This window comes from Lates calcarifer, linkage group LG8 (genome assembly GCF_001640805.2).
Source record: "Lates calcarifer isolate ASB-BC8 linkage group LG8, TLL_Latcal_v3, whole genome shotgun sequence".
Taxonomy (NCBI): Eukaryota; Metazoa; Chordata; class Actinopteri; family Centropomidae; genus Lates; species Lates calcarifer.
In genome coordinates, this window is record NC_066840.1 from 7,293,461 (window position 1) to 7,315,890 (window position 22,430).

The 22,430-nt window shown below is 40.1% G+C and overlaps 1 protein-coding gene across 1 annotated transcript; it reads right to left on the bottom strand.

Moving 5' to 3' along the window:
- Window positions 1-567: 567 nt before the first annotated feature.
- sncb (synuclein, beta) lies at window positions 568-11,898 on the bottom strand. Its single transcript, XM_018675554.2, has 6 exons — window positions 11,736-11,898; window positions 10,583-10,716; window positions 6,421-6,450; window positions 6,042-6,127; window positions 2,901-2,987; window positions 568-1,366 (listed from the first exon to the last, which is right to left on the bottom strand). Exons 2-6 carry the CDS (start codon window positions 10,701-10,703, stop codon window positions 1,337-1,339), a joined length of 354 nt encoding a protein of 117 aa, XP_018531070.1. The 5' UTR covers window positions 10,704-10,716; window positions 11,736-11,898; the 3' UTR covers window positions 568-1,336.
- Between the last annotated feature and the right edge of the window lie 10,532 nt (window positions 11,899-22,430).

Genomic DNA, 22,430 nt, shown 5'->3' on the forward strand with positions numbered 1-22,430 from the left:
ACATGAATCATTAACAAATAAACAAATCATTGTGAAAATTTCAAGGTTTGTATCAGACCTTACATGATGCCCTGTGCCATCTTATTGCTGTAGTTGTGTACCTGCACTGTCTGTGACTCCTTTCGCAGCTGAGTGGCTCGTGCCTTTTAGGCTCTCAAAGGACTTCTTGAACGAGGCCATGGCTCCCGTCTTTGTCCCTGCAGCGTCCACACATCAGTCTGAGCCGACAGTGACGGGAGCGGCTGTTTAATACCCTCTGTTCGAGCCAGACACTACAGAGCCTGCACGTTCCAGCCGGATTAATCCAAACAAAACCAGCCTTAAGAGGCCCGATCCGACTGGCATCCCAACTATGGCAGCATCCTGCCAGGGGCCAGACCCTGCTCAGCAGATTCTACACATCCTGTAAATCAAACCCTCCAGACAAGAGTGAGCAAAAAGGGGAAGCATGCGAGGACGATGCATAATAAATCCTCATTTAGATCAACAAGGCAGAAACGCTGAACTGGTTACAAGAGATTTAAAAATGAGTGAGTTTACACATCATCAAACAACACTAACAAATGGTTTCTTTTTTTACTTTTTATTTACAGAGGATTTGTATGTCTGGCTTAACACATAAACCTTAATATTGACAAGTCCTGCAATTTAAAGCACATATTGATATGACAACCATTATGATTTCAAGACATAATATATTGACTTGTTAAAATCTTCAGTACACACAAACACACGCACACACAAACATGTATACTCTGTCCATTTCTAACAGATAGTTTACTGGAATGATCACAAGCAACTATAAAGATACAATGTAAAAAACTCTTACTTCAAAAACATCCAAATTAATTTCCAAAGAAATGCAAAAAGAAAAGAAAAACCCACAAACAGGCATTGTCGACACTTAAGGGGATATTATTGTATTCATATCTGCTTGCAACCGGACATATTTATTTTTTCCACTCCCAATGTCTCATTGGAAGATGATGAACATCTATTGCACGTTTCTAAATACAAGATACACACAAGTACAAAGTCACAAGCCCTGGCTCTGGTCTCATTTCATTGGGAGGGAATCAAGGAAATGAGACTGAGAGGACAAATCCTACATCTCAATAAATACCTACACCCAACACATTACATTAATAACATGACATTTACAATATATAATAATAAAAGATTTGTCTTGAAGGAAGAACATTTTTCAGTGGGAATGCTTGTCTTTTTTGTTGTTTTTTGCAACGGGGGTATAATTGTAATAGTTTCAGCATTTGTCCTTTTTATTATTAGAAATATTATTGTGCTGCTGGTTGGATGGTGGCTTGGACTGATGCTTTTACGCTTCTGGCTCGTAGTCCTGGCTCTCCTGGGGAGAGAGGAACAGATTTTAAGGGACAGGAAGGTCACATCTGCAGCACAGAGAAGCTCCTGATTAAATCCATCAGTAAGACTTTAATTAAAACTTAATCACATGCAATGCAACTTAAATCACATTAAGAGGAATATGTATGACACGAGAGCTTATGGTAACACATGATAGCTCTCTGCTGAAGGTAATGATGTCACTCCATCGCAGCTGAGCTCCTCTGCTGGTTCAGTGTCTCTCTACAGCCTGCAGGGGGCAGCATGAGTCTATGGCAGCTTCAAGGACGTGTCGTGAGCACATTCCCATCATCCTTGTAAAACTGCACACACCTCCTCCTCACACATGATCATGAATAAATAAATAAATAAATAAATAAATAAATAAATAACAGCCTCCAGGAATATGCAATAGTCTTAGGTCATCTGTTGTAGTCACAAAACCAAGTGCAATACTGGCTGAGATGGATTTTTATCTCCAAATCCTTCCTGAGAAAGGCTCAGTTCACTCTGCAGCACTCAGACTCCATATTTACAGCAATGCAGGGAGACCCTGACATTACCCACAATGCAAGGAGGCAGAGAGCGTCATCACCACACCCATTCAGACAGAGCTCGCACAGTCGCTGGTGTAGCAAAAGGTGGGGGAGGGGAAAAGAGATGCGGAGGAGTGGAAGAGAGATGGAGGAGGACATGGATGATACAACCTTCTGCCTCTGAGAAATTCACTTTTCATTTACATCTCAGGATATATCTTCGACTGATTAATGCAATAATCCATTGATGGAGGCTGTAAGTGGGAACGAAGAGAAAATCCCAGCAAATGCACTGAATAAATTGAAGATCACATCATGTAAAATCTCATCTTAAATCTCCACTGAAGCTGATTCTGAATATGTTAATATTAAGCTATTTATAGCTATAACATAACTGGTGCAGTGTTTAAATCATTATATATATGAATAAAATGATCTTTTTCAAGATTATATGCACTGAGGGATATTTTTATATACTATTAGAGCTATTTAAAATCTGTTTTAAAAGCAATGGGTTCTGCACAGTTTGTCTCGCCCCTGACAGCCAAATTCCAAAAATAACCATCTGTGTCAGACCGCACACACCGACACACACGCCCAACGCTCTGTGTAGGTAGGTGGTGCTATATTCACTGTACTCGCTATGTGGCAATTGGCTTGTTAAACCCTCTGTTTTCATTTCCAGAGATGAGAAGAATTACCTCAGCAGTGAGCTGTAGTGTTTGTGTGGGGCATAAGTGGAGGGCAAGTGTGGAGTGCTATTGAAATGCAATACAGCTAAAATGTGTAACCATGCAGAGCTGGTGAATAGAGATGAGGCTCCATCTACTGTAAGTGAATGGACTCATCCTGGCCTATAGTCCGCAGCTTTACGGTTTTTATCTTTTAAACAAGCTTTTCACATGACAAAATACAACGATAAAATCATAAATTTCAACTGCTGAGATGTGAGATTCTGTAATATAGAGCAGACGTGCGTTTGGTGTCGTGTAGGCTGATTACCTGCTGGGTCTCATCATATGTCTCCCCTTCTGGCTCCAGCATTGCCTCTCCCTGGCCCTCCATGGCCTCCTGCCCATATTCCTCAGGCTGCAGAGACACAGAGAGAGAGAGATGAGGAAGAAACGAAAGATCCACAGTAACAGAAGCACACATTCTGGTTGATTCTACTTGAATTTTTAACCTGTTTCCCAAATTGTGACTCTCTCTGTACAACACAATAAACTAAATGATATTCCCATCAGCCTCAGCTGTCCTTTTTGTGTTTAGTGCCACAAAGCAAATGTTAGCATGCTTCCATGTTAAACTAAGGTGGTGCAGATGAAAAATATCAAACCTGTTAAACACCAGCATGTTAGCATTGGCATTATAAGCCAATGTTAGCATATAGCTCACTCCAGAGGTGCATACATGGCTGTAGACTCTTTGTCTCATTCAGAGATCACCAGGTATTTCAGATGTCTAACAAATATATAGTTTTATTTTCAAAAAGAGGATAAAAAATTCCCTAAAAACAGCCCCAAACTGTAGTTTTCAGCAAATGTTTAGTTTCAATTGTCCACACAGATGTACTGTATATTGTGCATTTGTTGGGGACTATTTTCAGCTGTGGACCAATACACATTAGATAATTTAGTGAGTATTTAAAATAGAGGGATGTTTATGGGATTTAAAAACAGCATGTGTGTTCATGGAAATGAAGGAACTGCACTGATAAGTTTTCATTTCTACACAGGCAATACTTGATAGCAGATCAATTCGTTATTAGTTTTGGTCTTTTGATGGCTATTATTGACAGCAAGAGAAATTACCAGCCTTCTTCTTTAATACTTAAGGTAGGACTTAAAATCCAGTAGCTTGACACCTTGACATTATGTCTTAACCATACTGTGTCTCCCTCTGAGAGCTCTCTGAAGCTCTCCATCATCCCTTCACCTGCTACAACGAGCCCTGAAAACAAAGCTAGTGGGTCACCACACATTTATTTTTAAACCCAGCACTAATCAAGTCAATTAGGTCAGAGAAGAACAGACCATAATCCTGTGTGCTGTATCAAGCTGGTGTTATTGCTGTAAGCCCACCAACACGATTTGCATGGCCTTGAACGCTACACAATGGCAAAACACCACAAAGACACCTAATCAGACGGATCATTGCCTGAGAAAAAGTGAACATGAAAAAGGCTGTTGATGTGATTATAGCAGAGGGGAAAGATAAGTTGTGTGTCCGATTGGTCACACATTTGAATTCAGTTGAGACTCAAACACAAGAGAAGCCTTATGTTCAGACTGTGTAGCACAAATCTCTCTAAAACAATATTTGAAATTATGTTCTTAAAGCATTCTAAGTTTAATATCTTATTATATGAATGGCTGTGTAAGTGCAGCTTTAAAGTGCAAAATACTGGTCAAATAAAATAGCTGCAGGATAAAGTTTAACAGAGTGAGTAAAAAGCCTGGCACAAGCTGAAACCAAACCAAAAAGTAGCTCTGCATGTGTGATAACAAAGTCAACAGTTTAACAGTCTGTTGTCAGGGTGTTGAAATGAGTAATTTTATCACTCAGACAGTGCCTTCCAGAAGCCTATTAGAGCAGGCTGTCAGATTTACTAGATTAGTGAGTGAGTGGAGAGGGTCCAACTTGGAAGGGTGAAGGCTTGGGACAGGACGAGGACCTCCCTGTTTCACTGACAGTCCGACAGAGATAGACGAAATGTCAACACGCCAACAGTGCATGAATGGGTCACTCAAGTAAACTGAATGTGCATCACTCAAAATTATATGTTGGTTTTTCCATGTTCCTCTCTCCTCGCACCTCTAGGACCACAGTGTGTATTAACTGATGTAAGCAGAGGTCATCCAGGGGGCAGGGTACAATAATGGAAAAGCTGTGTGTTGAGGAGAGCTGACAGTCCCACAGAGAGATTGTTCAGGTCATTTAAAGGCACCTGAACATTAAAACAGGCTGAGGGCTTATTACAGAGTCAAGGCAATCATGTGTATAGTGCAGGCTGGAACAACCATTCATCCTCAAGAACCATTAGCTGCTGTATTTTCATTAAACATAAATGAAGGAATTATTTTTGTTTAATTATACCTGTCAATCACAACTCTACTTACACTACTTACTACGTGAAAAAAATCTGTGCTGACAGCTAAGGAATAAAATAGATGAAACACAGACTTTGTTTTGGAACGTCATGCAGATTTATCAGCCGTATAAACCTGGCTCTGCTACAACCACGATCCTGTCCAGACTTTAATGAACACAACGTACAAGAAGCTGCCAACTGTAAGTGAGTCTTGGATCTGGAACAGAGATTTCTTTTTCTCTTTCACTTGTTCTAAGGCTCAAATAAGAATAACAGCAAGATGTTGCACTGTTACCATGCATGTACTAGGCAGTTATTTGTAGTCATTTCATCAGTCATGTAGTTAAGAGGGCATGCCACTGATTTTTATGGATGTTTGTTTAAGTTTAGATTACTTGTCAGAAGGAATATTGCTCAGTGTGTGAAAACATTTTTTTTCTGTGGCTCTGTGTTTGAAAAAGTAACCCTGATGATGTCATCAACAACCCCAAAGATGTATTATTATTATTATTATTATTATTATTATTATCTGTGAGTACCCCAAATTTATGAAAGTGTAATACTATATTGCTGGAGTGCCCTGTTAAATAAACTGCTTTCTTTCTTTTCATTTTGAAGCATTAACATGCCTTTTAAACACATCTTGAAGTTGTATTTTGTAAATCTGCAAAATCAAGCAAAACTGACAAACAATTCACTGGTTCCATCTTCTCAAATGTAGGATTTTTTGCTTTTCTGTATTTTTGTTGATGACTTTTGTTGCTACTTTAGTATTTTTCAAATGTTCTTTAGACAACAGATAACTGACAGATTTACCAATAATAAAAAAATAATATGTTGTTGCAGCTCTAGTTGTTTACACTACAACACCGCATCATCAGTACATTAGAAAGTATACGTATATAAAAGTATACTGACCAACAACATTGTTCAGATCCAACTCATTTCCTGTACAGCAGGTGTCAGTGAACACATTCCAAACACAATGAAACAGTGTGCAGACTTCATCATGTGTGCTAGCAGGGAGCTGATGACTGTAATATTGTACATACATTCATGTCAGTGGGGAACTCGTCCTTCTTCACAAGGCCAGTGGCAGCAGCGATGTTCCCCATAGCCCCAGTGGTCTTCTCAGCCACTGTAGAGTCACACATAAACATCATGTACACACACACACACACATACGTGTAACATTATCTCAGCAGATTCTGGAGACAAATTAAAAGTGTACACATGATCTTAGCCCTTTCAATTCACTATTGTACATAATAAGCACTTAGACTTTTCCTCCTGCAACACACAAACCCTCCCCCATCACCATAATGACGTTGCCATTTCCCAGTTAGAAGTTCCTTGTCACTATAATGAAACTAATCTTCTTACTCCAACAGTAATGATGTTAAGGTTTGATAAATGGAGGTAAAATCTCACCTGTGCCCACGCTGTCTTTGGCCTTGTTACCTGAATTAACAAAAAAAGAAATGAGTTAAAAAAGGTGAAGGTTCTTTTGCAAAGTACCATTTGACATTCTAATTTTTGAAATAAGTTTGTGTGTGTGTGTAGACAAAAGGAATTTTACAAGTTCCTAAAAAACTACAAAAACACTAGTACCATTCATTCAGAGTGAAATGAACGAAGAATCCATGCAGTCTGAATATCAGGCTGCCTTGTACTTTGCTGAATTACATTCAAGTGACTTGCTCTTTCACCAGCCTGACAAGTCAACTGTCATCTACCTGACAGTGTGATTCATGACACATCGATGCTACAGTAGGCCAACACGATGAAAAGCTGTATTAATTCAGTGTTACAGCGCTGCAGCCTCCTGTTCATAACTACTCAACACGACAAACTGTGAAATGAAACTGACATAATCAACTTTGAACCCGGACTATCGACTAATTGGTTTTTATATAAGTCCAGAAATAAATGTGCTGAAACGAGTGTCACAACTCGTGGAACTCTCGACTGCTCTGGTTCTGTGCTCTCACTGTGAGCTGCAGCCTCTCATCTTGAGATTTTGTAGGAAATTGCGTTTAGGATTCACAACTTACCACAGCTTTGCCAGAACAACAGAGCAGTCATAGCTTCTGCACTGGGCTTTCTTGGTTCTTTTTTTGCGAGGAGTCATTAAACTTAGTGGCTGACTTAAACCACAACCACGGCATTGTTCAGCTCTCTGACCTTTGGCAGATCTCATCCATCTACACTGTACTCCATCGAGCTATTTGGGCAATCTACTGTGTGCCCACTGGTCCTGATCACTCAAGCCTTGTCATCCTCTCCACTGTGCAGCAGTCACATGCCTTATTGGTCCCTGAGGGCCTTTTAAAAGCCAACTGAGGAGAGACGAAATGATGATGAAGTACGGAATCGTCTCTACAAAAGGCGAGCCTCAAAGCAAAGCATACATCTAAGGAATGCATCCATTTAAACATTGACTTTGGTGAAATGCTGGAACACAAATGGATGATATTGCTAAAAGACATTAGAAGTATAACTAGAACAAATGACTTCAGATATTTTAAAGTGTCTCTAGAAACAACCTTTGAACCAGCGTTGTCTGTAACATTTTCTTTTAACAAATAATCAGATTTACCGATCCCGTTTTTGAAAAAAGTGTTTTAGTAAACATTTCTTATAGTTATAAGTATCAAATTTGCAAAAGGAAAAAAGTCTAGTGGTATTGACTTTTAAATGAGGACAAAGAGTCTTGATTCATCAACACACAAAATAAGCCTAATTTAACATGTAAATTCTCTATTAAATGTAGTACATTATTATCATTCATAATAAACATTAGCATCAAAATTAATGATATAACCAAAACAGATAACTAATATTGTAATTATTTTGTCATGCAATTTGAGGCTGTAGCCATTATTTAGAAAATATTAGCAGCAGCAATAATTAAACTGTAGAAACGAGCTGCCAAATACTGACACTGATATGGTGTCAGTGCAAGGTTTCACAAAAGTAATTACATTGCTTTTTAATTGGCAGTGTATAAATACTCCATCGTGTCATAGTAGGCTACAGATATGCTCTCTGAATGAGACTGCTGTGACATTAAATGGCATCTAGTACAGCAGGGTTTTCTCATTTCCGCCTCTCCTCCTTGACTTACTTAGGCTGGCTGCTCAGCTCAGCTGGGTGGGCGGTCTGCAGCAGCAGCAGCAGCTGTCAAAAGGTGGGCCACAGACCTATCAGATCACTCTCACCCCTCCTCCAAGAGGGGCCTTCAAGCAAATCATACGCAGCTTTCTAGGGCACCACCACGCTCAACAAGCAGCACGCAGAAGCATGCAGATGTCACAGAAATGCTTCTTTCTCTCTCTGTGTACAACAGGCAAAAGGCAAGATGAGGCGTAGCACGCACAGGATGAAACCGAGCCTGAGCATGTTGTGACATGTTTAGCTGTGCCGATGAGTGATGGAGACATGGTGCTAAATATGACGGGTAATTGGATTCTATCTTATTACAGACAGATCTGACAACTTCTCCTCAAAGACTCGACATCTCTTGAATACACTCAAAACACACGGTCACTGAATCGACCGTACGAGCTGGTGACTGTAGAGCTACCAGGAGGGGGGTGGCAGTGGAAATTTGGGCCCTTTGACAACAGTTCATCTACTGACAACATAAATATCTGTAATGCCTGGCATGTTCCAGGGCCTCTGCCCAGCTCTGGGTCCCCTGAGTCACCAGCCCTCCTCCCACTCACCCCTAACAGACCGACTGGAGGGTAACAAGCAGAAAATATTTATCATAAACAACATGGTGACATTTGTCAGTATGAATAAATGGTAACTGAAACATATGAAATCATATTAAATAGGATGAAACAAGTCATTTTATTACATCCAGCTGTGTGGTATGTGACCTGTTTAGAGATGGAACAATTAGTCTATTAATGGCTTAGCTGATTAATAGACAATTAATCTGCAACTATTTTGATTATTTCTTAATAGTTAAAATCATTTTTCAAACATCCAGCCTTTCAGTTATGAGGATTTTGCTTTTTTTTGTCTTTTGTAACTGTAAATATTTGTGTTGTGGACTGTCGAATAGGACAAAACAAGCAACAAACAATCTGAGGATGTCTGACAGATGTGATGAACGAGTCAGTGAATAATCAGTCAACGATCAAGAAAATAATCTACATATTAATACACAATAAAAAGATTCCTTAGTTGCACCGCTCAACATATTATAATTAAAACTAGGTAACTAAGGTTCTCTGAATTATGTTTGATACTATTTTGTTCAACATTTGAATTTACTGAGTTTGACACAACAACTGGCTAGCATTGGTTATCATGGCATTAAATTTTCATTATTTCATAATGATTTGACACCATTAAAGAATAATCCTGAATTATTGCCCAGCAACACAGATAATTAAATTATGCATAGCACTGCCTTTACAAGTGAAGCATAACAGAAACTGAACTGGAATATGACGACTGTGAAAGTTGTGAAACATGAGATGATCAAAGAGACTGAGACAATGTTTTTTGTTTTTGTTTCTATTGTACCCTTGCCCAGCTGCTGTTTCAGGTGTCTGTTGACCTCCATCCTATGTGTGTTTATTCAAATAATGATTTACAGCAACTCATATAGATTGGGTCAATAGTCTCAGCCACGTATGTGGCAACTGCACTTTAGAATCATGAGACAGAGGCATTAATCTATGTCTAAAGTGTAATGGTGTAATATTTACAAATTAGGCAGCAGTGAAAAGGACTAAAGCAGAGGCCTTTAGCCTGTTTGTCTCCAGGGGGTGACTGCAGGCTTAGACTGTTTTACAATCTGCTCCCATCCAATGCATGGACATGTGGTAAGAGCTGCTCCCACCATCCCGCTGCCCCACCCCCACCCCTGTTCCCATCTCCTGCCTGTAGCCCAGTCAAGTTTGGGAGAGGGCATAAGGACATTCAGAGCCTCATATCACACCATCTACCTCAAAACAACTCTGTATCCCAGTGGATCCTTTTTGAAACAACCAACATTTATTGGAGCAAGTGCTAGATTACTGATTTTTATATGATGAGAAAAACAGCTGATCATTTATATACAGCATCAGCCTGCATTAGTAAAACAAGATATTGATCAGCTGACAGCCTGACTGATTCGTCAAATTACTGCTGCTATAATAAACTAGACTGAATTTAACGGGGAAGGGGAGCAATCAGTTGTACTCTACCATTGTCATTTTAACCACAGATTCAGTCCAATTAAATAAATATGTTTATGCAGAGGAAACCATGAAGGTGTAATATTGCCACCTAATTGTATTATGTTGAATACAGAGGTTAAAAACTAAGCAGTACATGCAACTCGCTGGTTTCGTCCATGTATGAAAAAAAGCAGGATTGTGCCATTTATCCACCCAGTGAGGGAAGTTACTGTATAATTTAACCATTTGTTTCAGGGCATATGGAAATGCTGCATGGGCTAAATCATGAAATATTCTCTCTGCTTGTTCGTTGCTGCTCCTGCATGAAGCAGGAACGTTAGCAGTCTCAGTGGGCCTGTGTGTGATGTGCATGCAAATAACCTACAAACAGAGATTTGTGATCATCTTACCTACAAACATGACGCCTTCTTTAGTCTTCTCGGCTGCGACTGCAACTCCTTCCTTGGTCTTCTCTGCAGCCACAGCCATCCCCTCTTTTGCTTTAGACAAACCCTTCATAAACACATCCATCTTGGCCGAGCTACTGTGGAGAGATGGACCATAGGTGCTGTCAGTCACCATCACTGCTGTCACTGTGTACACACGTGGTTTTTAGCTCATATATATGCGTGGCTGACATTTAATGGCTCGTACTATTAACGAGAAACTTCCTGTAGATTACCTTAATCTATTTCTACGAGGCTCTGTGGATTTCAGTAACATAGGACCATACGTCTTGCTAAGAGAAGGCAGCACCGCCTCCTGTGGCAGATCCCGCCAGCTGCAGTCCAGCCATCAGGCTGTAGTAAAAACCCTGTGTTCACTCATGCATTCAACCCCGTTTTCACATCCTCGTCAATGCATTAAATATTTAAAGGCAAAAAGATTTCAATGAAATGGTTAATTGTGGAGGCGCTCATTAATTATTGCTCGCCTGTAATGCTACTCTCGGTGGCAGCGAGTTGACAGGACTGCGCCTGGGAAAAAAAAAGCGCAGGCCTTTACATGGCACTGTACAGCACATTATACTAGAAGGTGGCATTTATTGCGAGAGCTACACTACGTTGCTGGGGGAAGGGAAGCACGATGTCCACTGTGATATCTGCACGCATCACTGTTTTAACGTAGAATTCTGCGTGGATGTAATCTGAGCCTGTCCGATCACACGCAGGGAAACATTTTGATAAAACACACCGGGCTGCAGACTAACAGCTCGATTTCTGTTCTCGCATCAGACACCAGTCCTTCAGAGTCCCATCCTGGATGTTGCTGGTCAAGCCTTTAATTACGATGTCCACCATTTCTCACGTTTGCATTCGTGCCTGACTGACTATCTTTGCCTGTGCATCATCTTCCGCACACATTTAATGACAAACCGATGTATATGTATAGATATGTGTATACAGGAATGTGGGTTACGAGCTTTAAGTTATTTTAGGCACGCTGCAAACCAGTGCCTTCCAATGACGACGCTTACATGCATGGTCCTCAAATGGTGGTGACCTCTATATGCTTTAAAAATAGCAATAATAAATGATTATAGAAAAAAAAAAGAGTCCTTACCTATTTACAAATAGCCTTCGACTTGTCCCCTTATGATTCTGTCGCACAGTCGAGTCAAACTATCGTCTAAATGGGAGATATCTTCAAATGATCACTAGGTGGGCCTTCCTCGGGCTGATCTCCACCAACAGGGACGGCCCCCTTCACAGTGCGGCTGAGACTATCACGTCCTCCCCCCCCTCCCTCTCCCCCGCCCTCCCCTCTCTTGCTCCACCATCGCTGGCTCCCACCACTATTGATCAGCCCCCCCCCCCCAGATGTCAACTGGTGGACCGAGGAAAATAAGCGTAACAGGGGCACACCACGTCATCTTGTCCCTTTTCCATTGCAGCATTTATTCCTGGTGTCCATATTGAAAGATTATGAATCATGGCTGTAAGAGCTCTGGACACAGTCCCACCATGAACGTTACATTTTCTTAGGCAGTGTGGGTGCAATTATCACTCCTATTTGTGACCTTTTATCAAATAAAATAATGCTAGAATGACCTCTGCCTTCAGCCTACTTGGCTGATGGGCTCTTGTGGACTCCATTTTAGATTTAACTTTTCTACCCAACACTCCATATTGCTCTGAAAACTGGTACCACTTTCTCTTGCTTTATCATCAAGAAATATAACCACTATCCTATAAAGTATGATCTATTGTAGTTTACCGCATCTTTAATTTCAACTGCCCCAATTAGCCAGTTAGCTCAAGGGTCTGTGATGGGAGACATTTAAAACCAGTCATCACAAGTATGTATTTGTAATGTGCCAATGCTGACATGCTTAGAACCAAACATGAGATGTGAGGGTGATACCATCTTTTGGAAGAGATGGGGGTGGGTTACTTTAGCGTGATGTTGTGCTATATATTGATTTTTTTGTTTACCAGCAAGTGAAGTAAATTCATGCTGCTTATTGAAGATAAGCATGCACAGTCACACCAAATAATAATTATTCATTAAAACCTCAAAAAAGAATAGAGAATACTAGATGGACTATAAAATGTCCCACGCTAAGTTTTGGTCTTTAAAGTAACCAGGCGATTTCTATTTTGCGTATTTAACTGCAATTCAGTGCCGTGCGGTCACGATCCGTGAGTTTGTCGTGTATTATTTTACGACTGCATCGAACGTGCCTCAACCAATCAGAACAGAGGATCAGCTCAGATGAAATCACGATGTTCCCCGAGTAAAATATCGAACATTCCATGAGGCCATGCTGCTTTCACCAGCCCTAAAAAATCGGAGAGGACTAAAACATAGATTAAATAGTGTTAATACTGCTGTCGCTGGACACTGCACGTTTTCCCACGTTTCACTGATCTGATTTGCAGCCTGGCCGAGGGGTTAAGTACCACCCCCTCCTTTTTACCCTCGTCTGACGTATGTGCAGTGACGCAATCCTCGTTGTAGTGGGCGAGTGATTGCGAAATCCCCCCCACCCCCCCGAGTTTGAGGAAATCCCAGATAGCTACATCTCCTTGAATTGTCCTGTCCTGTCTTATCTGGTCTCTATGAGCATGAGTAGACAGGCTGCTGCTCAGGCTCGGCATGGATCCGGCGATTGTGTGTTATGTCCTCATAGGAGGTAACATACAAAAGTGTAACCACCATGATGTCCTACCAGAGAAAAATGTAGCTTACTCTGTGGGTTTGTGGGGCAGCAAAGCATAACCCACCACAGTGACCTTATTTCTCATCCTGCCATCAATTACATACTACTTAGTATGATTTGCTGGTGACCACAAATTCATTTTATCTCAGCCTTGAACAGTGAATCAAGCCTCATCCTCCACCAGCCAGGAACTGTCCACGGTGCTGAAATGAAGTGTGTCTCTGTCCATAGTGCTGATCTGCTCCAGCAGACATTAGACAGCCCAGCAGGAAAAGGAGCAAGACAAAAGGAGCAGTAACATCTTCCATTAACACATGGCAAGATGACTTCACACTTTACACATATTACTGTAAATCCAGTTGTCTTTTAAAACCTGCTGTCAGCTGAGGGCAACAGTAGATAAATATACTTCACTGGTCTCCTCACTGACACCATTGTACTTCTAAGACACATCTGCCCTCTTGTGGTGTTTTATAGTAATGGCCTGCTGATCGTTCATATACATTTACAGCATCTTTCACTGAAATTGCTTATGAATTTTAAATGTAGGAGCTCTTTATGAGACCACAACATGTCCTTATAATAACAGAGGTACTCTTAAATTGGTTTCTAGCAAACATGTTGTACTTCATCTGAGGATCTTTTGTTAAAAAAAGGAGTATTCACAGCATCATTGTCAAATTCATCTCATTAATATGAACAACAACATCAGTGTTCATTTCAGTAAAACCCATTGCAGTTAAAAAAAATGAGTGGGGAAATGTTTTTACATGCAGTTTAATTTAAAGCACACTGAGTTTTCTTTTAATGAAAGAGGCTATACAAATAAAATAGCCCTGCCTAGACCTGAGCAAGTTAAGGAATAACCAATGTTTTAAAAATGCCACCATTTCATTAGCCCCAGTTACTCTCCCATGCACTTGTTTTTTTCTTTTAACAAGCTGACATGTTTGGAAAGCTGAGTAGGAGAAAAATATTTATTGTAATGAAATATTTTCAATTAAAAGTGTGATCATGGAACATGTTGGTTAAATAGATATTTGAACATTCTGTTTTTTTCAGCTAAAAACGAAACTAAGAAACTAAGCAAGTGGAGTTTTTTTTTTTTTTTTTTTTTTTTTTTTACACTGAGTGATCACAAGTGAAACATGCTGTTTTGATGTACTGTAGTTAGATCTGTTTCAGGCAGGATGCTGTGCAGCTGACCTCACGCAGAGCTTTTTCACAATCACTGGATGCAGCTGAGCCTCAGCCACAGCAAGCAGCAGGAGGACTGAAGATTCACTGAGCAGTAGGCTTCTCTCTTCAAAGGAAAGTACATAGTGTATGGCCAAAAAGTTGGTCATGTGAAAGATGCCAAATCTAGTGACACATTAGCTAAAAGTATAACAGGTTTCAAGTCATTAGGTTACGTATGTTCCCTTTAACATTGTATGTCAGTTACTTAGTAAAAGCTGTTCACTTTGATACACTTAACAGGTATTAGCTTCAGACAACAACTGTTATATCATACTGATGTCTCAGAATTGGTTTCCAGTAACAAAAAATACCTCAAGGGGGATTTTCAGGTTTAGTTTATCATGTTGCATCTTAATCAGTGCAGCTTTTACAGCCACATTCAGACCAGTATTAATAACATGGATTTCACAACCTGCAGTTGAGGTGACTAATGACTGTGGGAGTAAATGTTGAAATGGATCCCGAGATTGAGAACCTGTAATGCAGCTAGACATGAAAATACACACACAAGTGCCCTTCATGTACCTTCATTTAAAACTAGAGGTAAGCTGGGACTCTGTAGCATTAACCCAAATACAATGCATGCTGGGAAATAAGTCATAATGACAACGATTTTATAAAAATAGTGTAATGTCATATAAGCTAATAAGCTAAGGAATGCTTGTAATGTAATGGTGAGTTACAGCGTGGTAATGTAAATATTTGCTGATGAGCTGATTAAAGATCTGACTGATCATACGCTAAATCACTATCATTTTAGTTCAACTGATTATTTTCATCATCCACCTGCGGCACTAAGTTTGTTTTCAAGTTGAGTTTAATTTATGATAAAAAAGAATAATTTCTGAATATACTAACACTGGTTCAAATCTTGCAAATAAGAGAATTAGTGGAATAAAAACACATAAAATTATGAATTCTGAATGATTTTTCAGGCCCTTTAATCATAATGTTTATAGATATCTTCAAAAGTAATTAAAGTTTATTTAATTTAGTTTCAGTGGTAAAGTTTTAAAGTTTTAAAGAATTACAGGAATTATTCCAGTAAACAAATCACAGTTGGAGTTGGACTTGGCTCCCCTTGGTGAAAAATTCCTAAAACCCCTCCAGTAAACTGCCTTTTAATGAAAAGTACCTTGTAAAGCCTCCTCTCAGCAGGTTTACCTTATTTGAATTAGAGGAGCTTGCTGTTTGCTGCTAATAAGGGTCCAGTGTTCAGCCTTTGAGAACTTGGTTTTCCAATCCATTTAACAAATACCCATTTACAACACTACATTAACTTGCACAACACTTTGAAGGAAGCAGCTCTCATCTTGAGCTGCAGCATATTCATGGAAAATTGAATAATCTGCTTCTTAACCTCCAGTGTTTGCCAAATATATGCTCAGTGGTCCACATCAGAGGATTATGGTTGCACAGGTTGCTGCCCAAAAGTTTAAGTGTGAATAAGTAGCACAGCATTTCTGGAGTAGACTGTAGACTGCAAGCTCCATAGACTGAGCAGGCCAAAAATAAAGGTGAGTCACCACACGTTATATTCTGGGAAATAAATTGTGAAATAAAATGTCCCCTGTGTGCAGTTCCAAAATCGCTGGCACAGTCAGATTTCTCAGCCTCAGTTGGGTAGTGGTCCCTTTCAGCCCCCAGTGAACCTGCCTTTATCTATCACAGCTTCTTCTTTATGACCTGAGCTCCTGCATGATGCTTTCCCTTTTACAGATCCATTGAGTGGAGTCAGTCAGTCACGGCGAGCATTATATAATTCCAATCAATCTGAGTTATAAAATCTTGACATAGGCCGAGGCCGCGCTACAGCTGAAATTTACAGCTGTTTAGACTGCAAGTCATTTCTCCATGGCATGTGCATACACACTGCATATGGCTTGTGGAGCTGAGTGAAAATAAAAACCCTGCCTGTGAGAGACTTCAAATCTGAGTTTTACTCCCTCTTTGAAGCAATCACGAATGATTGGGTACATCTACTGCATCAGATGGCTTTAATATTCTTTAGTCTGCCATAAACTGGGTGGAGGGGGGGAGAGCCTGCTTGCTGCAGGTCTTTGAGTAGAAAACATTCTTGACATTTTTAAGAATGATGAATAAACTGGCAGCAAACTGAAGTAGCCCTGAACACCTCTAGGTGGCAGCAAAGACTGTTTATCTTCTCAAAGGGTGCAATTACTATTCACAGCACTAACCAGGGTACATATCAACCCAGGACATACATGAATCGATTCAGTTTAATATATACCCACGGTCGCTCAGAATGAAATATTTACTTGTATATGACACTTCTCCAGGGCTTGAGTGCGGCTGTTATTAGATGTAGCAGAATGCTGCTGTCATCACCTTGAACAGTCTTAGCTCTGTGTGTCTCCCTGCATGTGTCCGACCAGCAAGTTTAGCATCCACATCCAAGATGGCTCAAGAAGAAATGCTGTCTCACTATCAAGATGCTGAGAGGAAAAGCAAAATCTGTATATGTGTTTTCATGGCACACACTGCAGCCTAATCTCACTGTCACAATCTTACATAATGTGTGTGTCTGTTTTACAGCTCTTGGAGAGGATTTGTGCAGTTATTTGTTTTCTTTATTATCATTATTGCTATTATTGTTATTAGACGTCTGAATGTGTCATAATGGTAACACTGTGATCTCTCCATATCTCTTAAGAATACATCCATGCTTTTAATAATGCGTGTTAATTTATGTAACCTTTGTTGTTAACATATTTGTTTTCCCGATCCTTTATCCACTGTATACATTACACACAGTGTGGGCATGTCTATAGCCTACTGATGGAACTATCCTTTGGGTATAATAACGGATGTACTAAAATTAAAGGCATTATGCAAATTGTACATACAAAGTGCTCAAAGCTATTCTCCATCTTCTTTATGCATGCAGGCTTAATTCAATGAATCTGTGTGAGAGCACTTTCACCAGTGATTGAACTCCATATACAGCACCTGAATGTAAGCCAAGCTATACAGATTAACAATGTGACATACTGGAAGCAATATTACAATTATGTCATAGCAATTTGTTAAACTGTCTCAAGGCTGACCGCATGAACAGAAAGATAACTTATGGTTTTTGTGTGCCGGCATGTGTGTGTGTGTTTGTCTGAATTTGCTCCTTACAGGAAAAGGTTGCCCATTTCTCTTTTATTTGTCAGTTTTCGGCAGTTATATAAACCCATCGCAGCTGGCTGGTTGCCTGCACAATTGACTGCTATTAATGTTGATGCATAATTGCATTACATAATGTGTTGTGCTGTCTTTTTAGAGGAGTCAAACAGCTGTGGCTATTGGCTGTTGCTGCTGTGCACAGAGTCAAACACTCTCCTCTAGTGCACTGCCAGACAACAGCCTAATCATAAATGGGAGCTGTCACAGGTCATTGTCAATTTTAAGCCATATCAATGGGGCTTTTGTAACTGCTACACTTCTTCAATATATTTTGTCAATGAATTGTAAGATTTTAAGTCCAGGGAGATTTGATTCATTTATATTCTTTTATCAGACCGCCGCTAATTTAAACACAGCAGTCGTACAATGTCATCAGTGACAGACAGAGAAATCAATCTCTGTTATAGAGAGAGAGAGAGAGGGAGAGAGAGAGGGGTGGAAGGAGAGGCGAACATTTGCTGCGACTGACTCTGCCTGCAGGTTCCCCAGCAGATGGTAGTGCAGCATCGCAGAGGAGCTTCTTTCAGGACAGGATGAAAATGGTGCAGGAGACGAGCTGTCTGAAAATGAACGCTGCAGATTCTGAGGTACGAACCTTAATGGGATAATGGGGTAATATCTTACCTACACCATCATTGTGCAAGGCAGCACATTTAAAAAAAAGAAAAAAGACAGAATCACGAATGACAGCAGTATATCTTTCAACATCTCCCATATGGTGTACCCAGGGGGACGATTAAAAGTGGAGCACATGGATAGCCAGGGTGCAATGAATGTATGCGCGCATGGCTGCAGTTTTGAATCCAGTCACTTACGTAAATGAATCCAGGATTGAGTGCGATCATAATATTCAAACTGCAGATTAAATACTTGATACGGCAGGAGCAGAGACATGCAGTTGGGTTTACAGAAAGCAAACAAAGAGGGGAGCAAATATCAAATGTGCTCAAATGTGACAAGTCAAAAGTGTCTACAAGGGCTTCATTTGCATCACAAAGAGCATATTTTACAGGGGGATTTGTGATTTTTGTGTCATCAAACATAGCTTTTTTGTGCATAGTGCTAGCATGTGAAATACAGGTATTCTGATGCCAAATATAAAGCACCCTCTACCTGTTACAAGGCTGCAACACTTTGCTATTTCAGATTTGGCCTTTTCAAATTTGCCATGCAGTAAGTGCGATTTGAAGTGAGATCAAACTGGCTGATTCATGAGAGTTTCCAATTGCCTCTGCCCCTAAACACAAAGTCAAGTATTGTCTCTGTGCTGTATTGCATGCCATTTGGGAAATATCTTGTCTTTTAGCTCTATATTGGATGGGCGCAGATAGACTCACACTCTCAAAAGTGCTTGAAGAAAGTGTGGTGAAGGAAGTTTGTCACACTGTAGCAAAAGCACAAAATAGGCTCAGAACAGCGAGTGGCCATACATAACAATGCAGCATTTTCGGTGCTCACCAAAATGGAAGTAGAAGGCAGGATGTCATGCTCCAGTGACGGGAGTTCAGGGCAAAATTCATTAACAAGAACAGAGGAGTTTTTGAGGTGAAACATATCTCGCCATACATGTTTCTGACAAAATATATCAGTGCTGGAAACATCAGCCAGCAAGTTCTGAGGCAGGGCTGTATCCTTTGAAGTTGTGTAAAACGGCTCTCATCAGATGAGAGCTCTGCAGACTGAGACATCCAGCATATAAAAAAAATTGCTGTGATTGGAAACCTGGTAAGCTAATGAGTTTGCACTTCTATCTTCTCAATTTGTACAGGCTTTTGTGCCAAGGCCTTTGAGGCTTTTCTGTGCCAAGTCTTGTAATAGTGTTCTCATTGTTCGCCTGAGAATCTGACACTTTTTCATGAAACTTAGGGGGGGAATCCATCGCTAAACTTTTTTCACATGGGAAAGACAAGGAGGCCGAAGAAAATCACTGTGAATTATGGATATTGCTGCAGTGAAATTAAGATGACAAAGAAATGGCAGAAAAAAAGAATCCCGTCTTAAAAAGGCTCCAAAGGGTGGATATTTCACAACTGCATCTGAGCTGCAATGCGGCGTAACAAGTCATAAGTAGTTCTTGTTAAAGACTTATGAAACCATATTGCTCATTCCTCCTTCGCTCTCTCCTTGTGTCAGCCTAAGAGACTGAACTCCTGCAATCTTATAGGCAATAACCATCTGTTATTATTAGCTATTGGCTCCTCAAATTATGTGTATATTAGAGTCTCATTCCTCCTGTCAGAGTTGTTGCTATAGGAGTGAGATTATTTAAGGCTAGTTGTGTAGTAGTCATCTCCCTCTCTCTCTTTGTTTTTGTCTCTGTCTTAGCAAACTGCATAACTATCAGATAAATGAGCTACAAATGAGAGAGGGGGTTTTTTTACACTTGGGAGTTGTTCAAATTATTGGGAGGGCAGTGACCACAGTGCTTATTTGAGCTTAAGATGCAGGCTGTTGAGATTTGCTGGGAGTGAATCTAGAGGCTGGTTGAGTCTTCAGGCATGTCCAATGCTATTCATTCAACCATTAATGCCTGAGAGGAGACCAGAGGAAACATTACAGCCCTCAGATCAACTCTGAGGCAGCGAGCCCAGAGTCCCTTTCCTCCTCAAACTCACTGCTTCTTTTGCCCAGCCATGGTAAAAATCCAATAATTCTTACACATGACAAGACAGTAAAGAAGCCTCTCCACAGATTTACTCATATATATTCTATAGGTCAAACATCCTCAAAGCAGCTTAATGAGATTTTGAAGAGAAAATTAAAACAAATGACTTGAATGTATGAATTCCTCTGTACAGTTCAGGAGTACAGTACAAGCAGACCACCCACCTCTCTCTGTAATTCATAGGCGCACACACACACAAACACGCACACAGTAATTCTATGAGGCTCAAGGTTGTCGTGCTTATTGAATATATCAACTTAACCACTGATGTCATTGATCAAAAAGCCAATTCCAGTTCTATTATTGTGTTAGAGGGTAAAACAATTGCCAAATGACTTTGTAAGGTGCACTCACTTGGTAAACAGATCTGAGATCCATTAAAGCCTTGGAGATTATCAAGCCTCAGTCCAACAATTTGTGGAGATTGCTCTAAACACCTTGCTGGTGACCTTCCTCGTCCAGTTGAAAGTCAATGGGAAATGTGGCAAGGAGCCCGCCAGCACCACAAGTGCCCCAGCACTTTAATTACAGCACACCTCGACGGACGGCTATTTCCCTGTCCCAACGTCTCCCTTATATAACCATGTGTCCCTATCAATACCTTGGACCCACTCATACAGCCCAGATGTGCTATAGGCTTAACAGCCCCCACGATACTGCTGGCCACACTTAATCAGGGTATCTTTGCTCCATGATAGATACGGCATAGCACGAACTCCATCTCATGAATATTAATGTCGGGACTTTACTCGTGCTTTGTGGTTTACTGTAGCTGCCTCTCTCTGACCTCGGAGTGAGGAACGTGGATGTTTTCCATGTGCTTAATCATAATGCACAGTGCCTACTGCATTGATAGGTTAATGTACCCAGGAGGATCAATGCAGTCTCGAGGACGTCTAGTACAACAGACATTTAAAGGTTCGGGAAAGGCTTTAACAATGAGTGCAGTCTGTCTATGTTAGGATCTCGATCCAGCTTAATTAAATGGGGTTGTGTAAGGTCTGGTGACTGGTGTGATGAGTTACTGTAGATAATTGCCGAAAGCAACTGTTCTAAAGAATGCAAATTCAACCAAGAGCTCATTAAAAGCACATAAACAATATTTTCTACTGATTTTTGAAAACCTATTCCTAAAGATCAGCGTCAGTTCAATACTTTCTGAGAAACAGGCGCTATAATGAATGTTTATAAGCTATGGGGGTCCTAAATCAGATTAAACTCAAAGCTGTCTTGAAGTGGTTTCCATCACAATTATATAATGTTGTAGTGATTTTTAGGATATGTGAAGATATCTGAGCCAGATCCCTGAATAACACTGACTGGAAAGGGATCAACATTCGAAGCATTTTTGTATTGGTAATCCCCATAAAACTTTATGCAAATCTGCCTGGAAAAAAAAAGGATAGGCTTTTTGCCTGACACAGAAAACTCAGCAATAATTGAAAAACAAGTCAGAAAGTATTTTTATCCCTCTGTGTCACGATAATGTTTTCTATCTGGTATTTGTAGGGAGTGTATGTGGACTGCAAACATGAGAAGGTGTTTTTTTTTAGCACTTTTTTACTTTGTAAAATAACACTGGGTTACTGTATCTTTGTCCTCTGAAGGGGAAAAAAGCCTCTGCGTGGATACAGAGAAAAACATTTGCTCCCAATGAATAAATAATGAAAGGAAATGAGGTGCTTGCATTAATTTGCAAAGCATAAAATGCAGAAAATTTTCACAGAGTTTTAAGCCAAGGTTTTTGGGAGATCATTTACCTCACGGCATGGTGTTACAATATGTAGCCAAATATAGCAGCACTTTAGTGAGGAAACTTTAAAAATGCAGTGTATTTGACAGTAAATGAAATGGAAAACATTCTACAACCTTTTTATTTTTAAAGGACTGGAGCTGAATCCAAATGTAGAGAATAGCTGAGTATGTTATTAAATACCATATATATTAAATGGGTAATATAAATGTATATAGAAATGTAGAAATATGAACATTTTACTCT